Source organism: Vespa mandarinia, chromosome 19 (assembly GCF_050613455.1).
Source record: "Vespa mandarinia isolate Hongniang chromosome 19, ASM5061345v1, whole genome shotgun sequence".
Classification (NCBI taxonomy): domain Eukaryota; kingdom Metazoa; phylum Arthropoda; class Insecta; order Hymenoptera; family Vespidae; genus Vespa; species Vespa mandarinia.
In genome coordinates, this window is record NC_140828.1 from 2,743,371 (window position 1) to 2,756,394 (window position 13,024).

The 13,024-nt window shown below is 29.7% G+C and overlaps 2 protein-coding genes across 2 annotated transcripts; one reads left to right on the forward strand and one right to left on the reverse strand.

Annotated features, from left to right (window-relative positions):
• Nucleotides 1-1,019: 1,019 nt before the first annotated feature.
• Nucleotides 1,020-6,320, reverse strand: Gat-a (GABA neurotransmitter transporter-1A). The gene is made up of 9 exons (XM_035883812.2): nucleotides 5,957-6,320; nucleotides 4,558-4,837; nucleotides 4,180-4,480; nucleotides 3,914-4,097; nucleotides 3,557-3,824; nucleotides 3,102-3,476; nucleotides 2,723-3,025; nucleotides 2,486-2,653; nucleotides 1,020-2,409 (listed from the first exon to the last, which is right to left on the reverse strand). The coding sequence occupies exons 2-9, from the start codon at nucleotides 4,711-4,713 to the stop codon at nucleotides 2,320-2,322; spliced, it is 1,845 nt and encodes a 614-aa protein (XP_035739705.1). The 5' UTR covers nucleotides 4,714-4,837; nucleotides 5,957-6,320; the 3' UTR covers nucleotides 1,020-2,319.
• A 2,791-nt stretch (nucleotides 6,321-9,111) lies between these two features.
• Nucleotides 9,112-11,673, forward strand: LOC118449357 (uncharacterized protein KIAA2013 homolog). The gene is made up of 7 exons (XM_035883814.2): nucleotides 9,112-9,583; nucleotides 9,659-10,130; nucleotides 10,206-10,443; nucleotides 10,537-10,775; nucleotides 10,844-11,071; nucleotides 11,137-11,411; nucleotides 11,478-11,673. The coding sequence occupies exons 1-7, from the start codon at nucleotides 9,403-9,405 to the stop codon at nucleotides 11,663-11,665; spliced, it is 1,821 nt and encodes a 606-aa protein (XP_035739707.1). The 5' UTR covers nucleotides 9,112-9,402; the 3' UTR covers nucleotides 11,666-11,673.
• Nucleotides 11,674-13,024: the final 1,351 nt, after the last annotated feature.

Genomic DNA, 13,024 nt, shown 5'->3' on the forward strand with positions numbered 1-13,024 from the left:
AAATTAGATATATTATTATTATTATTAGCATTAGATATATTATTAATGCTATTTTTTGTTTTAAATAACACAATAGGAATAATATATAACTGAGTTTTTTAGAGGGGTTTGGATTATTTGCTTGACAGATTATTTTATATACTTATACAAAATATATAGGTTATGTAAAATCTGATTATGACAGAACATATTACACACTTGCACAAAATATACAGTCCGAAAAAATACGTTCAATAAAAATTGACAATGTTTTTTCTGTTTACGAATAACATCGGTATAATTTTTTTCCGCGATTTTATTTGATTTATAGAAATATTCTTCTTTTTCATTCAAATCATTATCGGATAAATCAAATAATTTATAAGGTTATTATGCAAGAGCTTTTATGTTTTACCATGAATTAATTATTACCTTTACTTTTATAGTATTTTCGCAAATTTAAAAAAGTGAAGGATTATTATCATTGTTCTACCGAGTTACATAATCATAAAAATTTATTCGACGTGTCTTTGTAATACAATTCATATGGATAAAACAATGCTATTTTTAAATCCAATTATACTGATTAATTAACATTTTCGTTAACAGCATGTACTGGAGGCATCAATGTAGATTGATATTATGATCGTATATCTCAATATGTCTCTTGGAAATTAAAATTTTTTTATGCGGAATGAAACTTAATGATTGAAATAAAAAATAAAAACGAACAACCGATGTAAAGATCTCGATGTCGTAATAAATATAATAAGATATATAGAAAAGACTAAAGTTTCAAAAAAAAAGTCATTGAAAAAAAAAAGATCGTTGTTAATAATAAATATTAATAATAAATGAAAGGATTAATAATAATATTAGCAATAATAATAATAATAATAATAATAATAATAATAATAATAATAATAATAATAATAATAATAATAATAATAACAATAATAATAATAATAATAATAATAATAATAATAATAATAATAATAATAATAATAATAATAATAATAATAATAATAATAATAGTTATAAAGTAGTATTATTGCAATAAATAATATTTCGTATGCGACAAGCCAAATGGCCCATTCTATTTTGGCGCGAAATTTAAACCGAGATTTGTATTAAGCGCGTCATGATTTAATTTCTAAATTGAAATAGATCAAATTATCGATCTAATGAAATAATAAATAACAGATTAAGATATTTTTGTCGTACATACAATATGCTAAAATCGAAATCGAATTTAATAACAGTTGCATTGAATGTTCATCGAATTAAGTGAATGTTTTTTCTATTCGTCTTATATTTTGTATTTTTTCGAAAAAATGAAACAAAAAGAAAGAAATACTCGAAATGGAGATCGTCTAAACGTCGATCCACAAATGATCATCATTTTATATTCATTATATGAACACATTACGGATGCATATACATATGCATATACATGTACTATTTCTTTTGATTATACTCAACAGTAAAGTAATGATTTTAATTGAAGTTTGCCTTTTCTTTTTTATTGTTGGTTTTTTTTTGTCATTTCATTTACTCTTTCACGATTGGTGTTAAAACTCAAATAGAACAATTAAGTGTGATAAACAATAACGAATAAATTATTTGTTGTTTTTTTTTGTTTTGTTTTTTGATTTTTCTTCTTAATAATTCTTTATGCGATCTTATAAGCGTACTAAATCTAACTTTTGACATATATTATTCTTTTTATACATACACATCTATATATCCTATATACCTACGTTTATGTAATATAACTCTATACGTGTGTATGTTTATGTGTACATATATATATATACACATATATATATATACATATATATATACACACACACATATATTGATCTTTCTAAAGGTACTAAATTCTCAACCTAAAGAGCATACAAGTGCAACTCAAACTAATAACGTATTATGAGTACATTGCACATAAAGATACGTGTATATATTATTTGTTGGCATATGCCTACATTAGATATAACACACTCTTCCTTTTTTTTACACAACTTTTTACAAGAGTTTTAACGCCAACGATTAATAATAGAAGCAGAATTCTCGTCCTTTCCAATATGTCCGAAGTAATAATAACAAATAGCGCTATTAATATCATTTGTTATTGTTTATATTGCACTGTTCGCGATAGATCGACATATTACCTACAAGATTGGCTAGTTAATAAGCCGATTCAATTGTCATACGCATAAAGCGTTGAAACTTTTTGGAAGCAACGAGAACGGCAGTGTTGCGTTCTTTCTCCTCATATCTCATAAGGTCAAAATAGATCCCTGTGATCCAGGTAATTGAGAAAAACAGGGACTAAACATTTTAAAGTGGTGTTAATTCGACCGATGGTTGACCCATTTTTGTTCGTAACGCTGCAACATCATCTTCTATTCGAATTAACAATTTATATTTCTGCAACAAAAAAAAAACAAGTGTACAATTCTATTATTACTATTTGTTCATTTTAATTTTGATATCTCTGACTTACCGTACTGTTATCACCTGGTGTTTTCATCCATGCATATAACATGTATCCTGGTATGCAAAGCATAGACGATAATGCTGTAAACCATCCCAATACGTGTGACCACCAAGGATACTCATAATCCAAGTATTTTACCGGTGTCCATTGCACCAAGTTGAAGACAAAAACTCCCTATATAAATATTAATCAAACTACTATGTGCAACATAAGATTTTCTTTGATAACATTTATAGTACTCACGACACATATCATCGGAGTTGTTATAGTCCAACAAAATTTCCACCACATTAGAGGATAATAACCGATCATATCCCGAAGAGCATCGTAAAATCTGTTCACCCCGAAAGCCCAACTGATCGAGATACATTCGAAGAATATCAGGAAGAGTAAGCAGAATCCAGATACAGCATAAGAGTCCAGGATTTGGAAGACGTACATTCCACCTTGCGAAATACATGAGAGTCCAATGAGATAAGATAAAGCACAGACTATCGCAATAAACACTTCTTTACGTCGACGTAATAACTGAGGCCATTCGTCTACCTATTTTATAAAAATAATAAATATCTATTTTATTCGAATAATAAATAAATAAAAAAATTGTCAAACAAGAGTTTACCATTGCAGTGATGAACCCTTCCATAGTACAAAATTGCGAATCCAGACCAATTAAAAGTAACATAAAGAAGAAAAGACAGGACCAGAGAGGTGCACCTGGTAATTGAAGGACTGCAGAAGGGTATGCAAGAAAAGCTAATCCTGGTCCTGAAGCAGCAACTTCGGCTACAGGTTTTTGTTGTTCATGAGCCATGAAGCCAACAACCGAAAAGATGACAAAGCCAGCAAACATGCTGGTCGATGAATTTACCGAGCAAACGATCAGGGCATCCTTGTAAACGTTGTTGGTAAATTTGTTGTAGCTACCAAGAGCAACCAATGTTCCAAGACCGAGTCCATAGGAAAAGAAAATTTGTGTAACTGCGTCTATCCATACCTATTAAATTTTTTTCAATTAAATTTTTAATAATCAGAAGAAAAATTTAATAACATCTTACATTTTTTATTTTAATTTACCTCGGACTCTTTTAATTTTGATAGATTTGGACTGATGTAAAATCTTATACCCTCCATTGCACCAGGCAAAGTAATCCCACGAATTAATAAAATCGTAAGTAAAACGTAAGGGAAGAGTGAAGTGAAGTAAACTACCTTGCCAGTCCATTTTACGCCTTTCCAGATACAAAAGTAACATAAAATCCATACCAATAGTAGAGTACCAGCTAATTCCCAACGTATAGTACCTACATACTCTACTCCATCACTAATTTGTAATGCTCGACGTCTATGAACATAGGAAATGATATATTAATTTTCTTCGTGTTTCTTTCTTTATTTATTTCTTTTCTAAATGAGCATTATCATCCTACTCACTCCCAGAATTCTTTTACAGGATCTGTGAGTTCATTGATGGTGACATTCATTTGATTAACAGAACACATCTTAATTACATTGTGATTCCTTGTCATTTGATCCCAACAAAGTAACGAACTTCTATCATAAGGATTTACGCAATATTTTGTATTCCAGTAATTATTACAGCTACCCCAAGGTAATTCTAAAAAAGAAAGAACAAAATTAGAGATATACAATTTTTTAAATAATTTTAATATAAGAAAGAATTATAATGTTATACTAACCACTGTGCATGGACATAAAGAAATAAAATATCGCCCATGCAAGAATAACAATGTAATAAACGTTCATCCAACAGGACATCACAGCAGCGGCATAACCGATGCCTTTAAAAAGTGGAGCAATTTTAAAAACACCTAAACCGCCGACTGTTAACATTTGACCGAGAGCTAATTCCATAAAGAACATTGGTATACCAGCTAGTACCAATGTTAAGAAATATGGGATCAAGAAAGCACCACCTCCATTTTTATAACAGAGGTAAGGAAAACGCCATACATTACCGAGTCCAATGGCCAGTCCAACCTTGAAAATGAAAATAATTTTTGATGATATATATTAATTAATCAACTTTTGTTCTATAATATTGTTCTTGTATTTACCACGCTAAGAATGAAATCCAATTTGGTACTCCACGTTCCACGATCCGGAAGTGGTTTGCCATTATTAGCAGGAGTACATGCTAAATTCAAAGACGTGCTCGCATTATCAGGATTTTCCGAGTCAGGCACATCAGCTTCTCTAGATGTTTCCGTCATTTTTGCGAATGGACTACTAATGAATTATACTGTTCAATTATCTTGAATCTTCACCAACCACTTCACCTGACCCCTGAGAAAGCGTTCTTACGTAGGATGCTGATCTTTGTACATAACACCGTACCTGTGCAATCAAGATCATTCGATGATTGAACGATCTTAAGAAACGTTTTCCTGAATCCTGTCATTAGAATGAAAATCTACGGAAAAGGAAACTATTCATTTCGGTCAAAGACGATGCAAAGAAATAATTATCTCAATGCACTTCAGAACGGTATAGTTAAACGCTACTCATTGTTCTAAGTGTCGCGAAAAACTGGGTCAATCCATGGCGAATGAATCCAAAAAAAAAAGAGAAATAAGGAAGAAGAAAAAGAAAAAATTTGTCAACTTTCATGGTCAAACATTTAACCATGGATTCGAAGCTAAAATAGATCTAGTAGACCTTCTTATCTTCTATTAAATAATTACAGTACGCTTGGCATTGTACTTCAATCACTATCGCTCGTTTAGTAAGACATTGGACAGTCTCTCTCGATGAGGGAGATATATGATTAACCGGAAGTTTATCAGGTCGATTGGTAATCTTAAAGAATATAAAATTCATTGAAAAGATCGAACAAATGTAAGAGACGATGTGAACTGATGAGAAGACACATTTTTGTATTATTTATATGAAAATATTTCACAAACAAATTCTTTCTCTTTCTCTAGGAAAGAATAAGAAAGATTTCTAGAAATGGTGGCTTGTTCCAACCACCTGAACAAAGAAGGGTGAAGGCCTCCACCAGTATTTGCTAGTATAGAAGCAGAGTTAAATACTAATGTCCGGCAGGGGGTCCGTGTAATAAATATCACGATCATGGGTGACCCTCCCCTCTCTTCCACCGTATTCATCCATTGGCTCCCTCTTCCTCTTCCACGCTCATAAAAAACAGCTATATTCTAATTAGCCGAGGATGTGCTGTTCCGCGTGTCCGATGTTGCATCGCTATGCGTTGACTGTCGACCCTGTCATCTGGCTTACCTTACACCCTCCCCCAACCCTTCTCATCATCCATCATAAATCTTATATTTATACCTAGATCTTTATCACCTAAGAAGATCTGTCAATGAACTCTCTTAATAACTTAAAAGTCAATGTCCATTGTTGTTCATACTTCCTATTTGATACAATAGATAAAATCGTTCGAATCGAACGATTAGAAATGTCATAGAAATTTTCTAATATACACACACATACCTAATTTATTGAGTTTTCTAATAGTAGAATCCGTTTTGATGATCCTAAGATAGACTTCACTTAGTCTGCACTTCACTTTGAGAGAGTCGAACACAAGTGAATCAAACACTGATTGATTTTGTTTTCTTGTTTTTTCTTTTTTTTTTTTTTTTGTTCAAAAGTCCAAGCTTGGATCGTTAACGAAGATCGATAGATCGATCCATGGTTTCTAACATAATGTTGTTCTTTAATTTTAATTCGATATAGAACTCCCGAAAGAACCAAAATGTTTAGCGTCCTTCGGTCAGAGAGAAACTGGAAAGACTCTTCTTCTTCTATCTGTGGATGATGACTACGTGGATGATGCTGGGGAGCTTTCGTGCATGTCGGCTCACCGACTGAAATCAGCGAGATAGAAAACCGGGAGAGATCCCCCTTTTCCTTTTTCCCCTCTTCCCTCTCTTCTCTCTCATCCCTTCTCCCACACCCTTACATCTCTATGTATATATCTCCACTTCCATCATCTCTGACTTATGTTAACTTTACTTCCTTGTGATCCATCTTATTTTTATATTGATCCTTGTATTGATCCTTTTATAGATCTTGATCAATTTCATTTTTATTTTCTGAATATTAATGTGCAATTCTATCGATATTGCAAAATAATAATTAATTAGAGTTGATGACATTTGTTAAATTATTTTTTTAGATGAACACATTCTTTTTAATTACTTTAATTAAATATATTGATCATTGTAGAAAAAGCCTAAAAGATAAAATTATCGCTTTCTTCGATTATGATCTTAATAGGATAGATCTTTTTAAAAGATCAATTTATCATTCTTAATTTTTCAAGATACTTAAACATCAAAATTAAATCGATTTCAAAATAAGACAATCCTAAAAAAAGGAATTATACAATTGATTATTATAATGAAGTTTTATTATTGAATGTCTTGAATGATCATTGCACAAAAAAATCGAGAAAGGAGACAGAAGAGAGGAAGAGAAGGAAAAGGCAAAAAAGAGAGGGAGTCAGTATGTTCGTATCCAGTATATCATCATCAAGTTGACATCGCTCTGCTAGTTTGTATGAAGCCCTCCACTTCATGACTTCGCGTATCAATAGATACACAGTTTCTACGCTTCATCTGTTTCTTCCTCCTATTTTACAACATCCTTTCAAATTTTTCTACTTCCGCAATACCTTTTTCTCTTTCTTTTCTCATATTTTATTACCATTAAATCTTCTACTTTATACATCCTGAAAAAAGATTTCAATTATTATTAAAATTATTAAAATAATTTTAAATAGAAAAAAAGAGAAAGAGAGAGAGAGAGGGAGAGAGAGAGGAAGAAAAAGGGAGAGAGAGAGGAAGAAAGACGAAGAGAAAGAGAGAGAGAGAGAGTACAATACTTAAACAATACATTCTAATAATTTTAAATCTATTTAAATAATCTATTTATTATTATATCTCTCATTGTTATTATTTTTGTATTTTAAATATTTAATGTAATTGTAAATTTAAACCCTACACCCTCTATTTATCATTATCATTGTTATAATTATTAGTGTATTTTATTGTATGAGGAAATAAAAATCGTTTCGGGATGGAGAAGTCGAGGGTGAGCCTGATCGAAGGGATTTTTGATAGGGAAGGGGGTAATAGTTCTTCAAGGGGAGGAACTTAACGATGGAAACGAGAACGCGGGAATCGACCTTGCTTTCGAAGCAATACACCACCATGCATTGCTCGTAGTTGACTGATGCTTCATGTTCATGGTAGGGAGTGGAATCCGGATGGATTTAGGGCAGGAGGTTTAGGGATACGCGCGGAATGAGTAGTTCCATGAGTCTATCCGGATCTACGTCTGCCTATGAGCTACCAGGAAAATGACGCTTCGTACGTGGACTTGGTCTCATCCCATTAATATCAATATTATAGCCATAAATGTATTAGTCATATGCATAAAAAAAATCTTAATAAGAATTTTTTTTTTCGTTTTTAATTTAATAATTTATATAAAATATATACAATATGTTTCTATGGATTTATGTCGAGAATATTGGCTTTTAAATTTGTTTACAGATGAAGTATTAAAAATAAAGGTAGCGGAGAAAAGTATACGGATGTCCTTACCAGTATCGGAACATTTCCGATGAAACGAAATAATGATAAAGTAGGCGAGCAAGACTAGGAAGCTGGTATATCCGGAGGGTCCACGTGACACCGATCTATCCCTGCATCCGTTCTCGGTACAGTCCATCGTATAGATTGGTAACGCTTGATACTGTATAAACATATTTCAAAGTTATACAAAAATATTTGATATGGTACATTTTTTTTGTATTTTCTTTTCTCTAATTTCAATAATAGTTCAGAAAGAAAAAAGTGAGAAAAATGATATGTACAAATTCTTATATCTTTACCAAGATTTGTTGATCTATAACAATTGAATTTTTCAAAGTAATTGTCTTTTAATAACATTGAAATATATGTGAAATTTTTATTTGAGATAATTTTTAAGTTAATAATAAAAAATTGATAGCAATAAGAATTATTTGATATTTCATTTATAATCAATGTTAATTTCACATTTTCCGATTAGATCCGTTTTGCTATTAATATTAGGTATTAGGTAGGATGGAGGGGAGTATCCCAAATGACAAGAGGATGTGCGGGAAGTGCCGCGGGAACCACGATAGTTACCGTCCTTCTCGATAGAAATTCGAGTAAAGTAAGCTATGATATTTTTTTATTCAAATTACTTTAATAATAGATATTTTTTTAATTTAAAAAATATTCTAATTATAAAATATCATAACACTACGCTATCGTAACACAGTACAACGTATGATTAGAAAGAAACACATTAGAAATTAATATTTATCATGATCTTAAAATAAAAGTATATATACATATATATACTCGAATATACATTTATTTATTTAAACTTATCGTTTTGTAAAAAATAGATGAAATTGATTATAGTAATTAAATAGAAACTTTTGCGGTCTTTTTTAAATAATTCGATATATATATATCGATTTTTCGAAATGAGCCAATCAATGAAACGATACAAGAGCGAACGATTTCTGATTGGTGTATTTGAAATAATCGAGTTATCTCGATTAGTAGCTAAAAAATTCGATAGTCTAGCGTGTACTCACATGAAGTGGACAGCGTATAATCTTACGTCATATATGTCACAGATGTTAGTAATTTTGTCTATTGTTTACTTATAATGGTAGACAAATGATGTTATTACGAAATTTACGGAAAAGTGTAATAAAATATTGTTAATTAAATCGATTCTTTTTTAGCTTAGATGCTAATAATAAAATGATAATGAGACGATAATAATAAATTATTTCTATTCGCATTAAGATCTTTGATTCCTAAAGGTTATGTTTTCAAGCAGTTTAAGAAAAACGCCTATTATTTCTAAACATCATCGTTTTTACGATGAGGACAGGTGGCATGCTGGATGCTCGTGAATTTGGAAAACGAATACGTCGTTTGATAGATGTTAATTACTCTTATCGTAAACTTTTATTTTTCATTCTTATCTGCGGCGGCGTACTTCTATATTTTGGACCACAATTTGCACAATGGCTCTTTTCTACAGCCAGAGAACCAATAGAAGGTAATATTAAGTAAGATCAAAATTATGTTATAAGATTGGTATACAATTTTAAAGAATTATTTTTTATTTTTATAGCGTTCGAACATCATTGTATGACTGAAAGATTGTCTACTTTTTATTTCGATGCAGCAGAATATAATGTAAATATACTTCATAATCCACCTTTGGAAAAAGAACATCAATACTTGCCATATATTGGTAATGGAGTATTTGGTATACCCGTCTCACCAGAGGGTTGGATGTATATTAAACATGGCAGAGCTTTATTATTACCTATACAATGGCAACCATTAGTTTCTCATCCTTTATATGAAAATAGTTTTTATAGTGAAGCTACTGTCACTCATTTCACAACTGGAATTGTTCATAAGTATCAATGTCTCAGAGAAGGTTATCACTTGAGTTTTCAATATTATGCTCATAGAGTTTTAGATGCAATATTAGTGCAGGATGTGAAAATTGTTAATCCTACATCACTTTCTCAAGAGATACCGTTGAAACCATTGACTGCTGCACATTGGGCTAATTCACGATTAGAAACTATTAAGTAAATATTAATATCAACTTGTAAAAGTTTTTACTAATCAAGTTTGCTACATAAAATAACTGTGTATTCGTCTAGGATACAAGTGGATGGTTTTAGTCATGAGTATAATTTAATATCTGGATTCATTCCTCTATCTGACTCAAATAAAGTTATTGTAATATCCATAGTTTATAAAGATCCACCGAAAATGATACAAATTAAAGCAAGGAGTACTATAAAACTTGAATTTCTTACAAGTATACAATACAGTGAACCAGTTTCATCAGAACGATATCATATTGAAAGAGATGTAACTAAAAGGAAAGCCATAGATGTAAGTATTGCTTTTAAACATTACATGAAATGTTCATATTTTTTATTTGTCATTTATGTAATTGAATTTATATATTTATTTTATTTAATGTAGATATTAAAAAAAGCAATAATGCAACAACAGAAAAATTTAAAAGAAGAACATGTAAAAGTATGGCAAAGTTATTGGTCTACTGGTTTTAGAATAAGTGATTCTAAAGCTGCAGGAGCTATTAATGGTCATAAAATAAATTCTACAATGTATTTGGTGCTTTCTCAAATTCCACGAGGCCTTGTAGATGTAGAAAAAAAAATTGCAACTAACGAGGGTTGTTATCATGGTCATCACACATTGTAATAAATTAAATATTTCTTTTTATATCATCTAAAGATACTAGACAATTAATAATGTATATTTTTAGAGATGCTCCAAAATTATGGAAAGATACTTCATCAATTGATAGTGTAAATGAGATTGTCGATGCATGGTTATTAACGTTAGAAAAACGAAGCTGTCATCATTTAATGGTAGGAGGTCCTCCAGCAGTACAGCAAGCTATTGTTTTAAGCCTTGGAGGTTTAAGATTTACCAATCAACATCTGGAGTTTAATATCGATCCGCAATATCTCCATCGAGATTACTTATTTAGGTATGAAATAAAGTATATATCGTTATTATCTAACAAAACAAATTCTCTCCTTTATATATTTACAGACGAATAAGTTATGGTAACGTAACTCATGTAAATATATCAGTAACAGTAGGAGAAGATAATCGTGCAATTTTGGGAGTAGCCTTGGATAAAAGTGACAGCGTATATTTTGGATGCGATGCAGGTTGTTTAGATGCACCGGTTTCTTTAAGTCAAACTTATACCAACTTTCCGGTAAAATTAACTAAACCATTGACTGCTATACTTTATATAACATCTGATTATCAACACATGCAAGATTTACGAAATGCTTTACATGTTCATGCTGTAGACGATGGTATGTATTAATACATATTTATAAAATGATACGAATATGCGAAATATACTTTTTAATTTTGTATAGCTCCAGCTCACGATCATCACGTAATGGCTTTACATAAGCATGGTCATCAACTTGGAGGTTTACCTACTCTTTTCTGGATTAGTATATGTTTTCTCATCATTGTTTTTCATTTATTCCTTTGTAAACTAATAATGAACGAATATTATGGTCATCAAGATCGACAAAAAGTACGATATAATAAACCTTAAACATTGTACATAGTTATTTTATTATCGATACAATATGTCTACTATAAGATACATATATATCTTATATATATATCTTACATATATATATATATTTATATATATATATATATATATATATATCTTATATATATATTACATATATATATATTCTATTGTTTAAAGTTCTACCTTTTTACAGAAACAAAGATATTGTGTTTAATACTTTAAAATAAAGTTTTATATACTATTTTCATTTTTTAACATATTTAAAAAATAATCATTCCAGTAATTGAAGAGCAAAATAAAAAATTGGATAATAAAGGATATTTATAGAATCATTGCTATATAAGTAAAAAATAACATGAAAATCATGCCTTATTAGAATTTATAAAAAATTTATAATACCTTTAAAACATCATAAACTATTCATTTTTATTTAATAGACATATATTTAATCTGCAAACGTAATGAAAAATTTGTTTTCTAAATCTATGATATTTGGAAGTGTGTATATATTTATATATGTATATATACGATATATATAATGATGCACCTTTGATATAGTAATTTATATTTCTTATTAATACATTAGCGATACTTTTCTATTATTATTATTATTGTTATTATTATTATTATTATTATTATTATTATTATTATTATTATTATTATTATTATTATTATTACTACTAGTATTATTGTTATTATTATTATTATATGTAAGTCTTTGGCTCATACTTTCCTGCCAAAAAACAGAAAGTTTTCATATCTGCGAGTGATTTATTTTCCTGTTGTAATCAGTGAAGAATTTTATAAATGAAATATGTAAAAGATTAGAAAATCATTTTTGATCTCTACATAACTGTCTAATTAATTAGGCTTTATCATTTTTACTTATGAAGGAACTTGACACGTCCACCATTTTATGTAAAATTCGAACATTGTTATCATTATTTTTTTCTCCTTTTTTCTTTCTATAATTATTATTTACATATAAAAGACATGGCTCTAGTGATCATACTAACGATATTAATTACTAAGAGGTATACATAATGCTTAAATGTGTATCACATTAATTATAAATTTTTATTATGTTCTCCAATGTATTCCTTTACTTATACTTTTTAATTTATATCATATATCGTTTATATTATTTAGAATATGTAAAATCGTTTTTTTACTTAGCAAAGATTCGATCTGCAATCTTTTATTTATTTATTTTTTTATATATTTGGACTATGTAGGATTTGATTTTTTGTTTATCTTCCACCATTTGATTTTCACTCTATTAAACACGAACTTTTTAATAATACTAATGACTACGTGCAATTTCATTTGAAATGATTTATGCACCGGAAATGCACAATGCAACTTCGTCATGAA

What these genes read in the sequence shown, in the direction of transcription:
- Gat-a (XM_035883812.2), bottom strand. Translation starts at nt 4,713, where the DNA reads ATGACGGAAACATCTAGAGAAGCTGATGTGCCTGACTCGGAAAATCCT. An exon ending in AAGGGTTCATCACTGCAATG is followed by an intron (nt 3,026 to 3,101) that starts GTAAACTCTTGT and finishes TTTATAAAATAG; the next exon opens with GTAGACGAATGGCCTCAGTT. An exon ending in CAACTCCGATGATATGTGTC is followed by an intron (nt 2,654 to 2,722) that starts GTGAGTACTATA and finishes ATATTTATATAG; the next exon opens with GGAGTTTTTGTCTTCAACTT.
- LOC118449357 (XM_035883814.2), top strand. Translation starts at nt 9,403, where the DNA reads ATGAGGACAGGTGGCATGCTGGATGCTCGTGAATTTGGAAAACGAATA. An exon ending in AGCCAGAGAACCAATAGAAG is followed by an intron (nt 9,584 to 9,658) that starts GTAATATTAAGT and finishes TTATTTTTATAG; the next exon opens with CGTTCGAACATCATTGTATG. An exon ending in TCACGATTAGAAACTATTAA is followed by an intron (nt 10,131 to 10,205) that starts GTAAATATTAAT and finishes GTATTCGTCTAG; the next exon opens with GATACAAGTGGATGGTTTTA.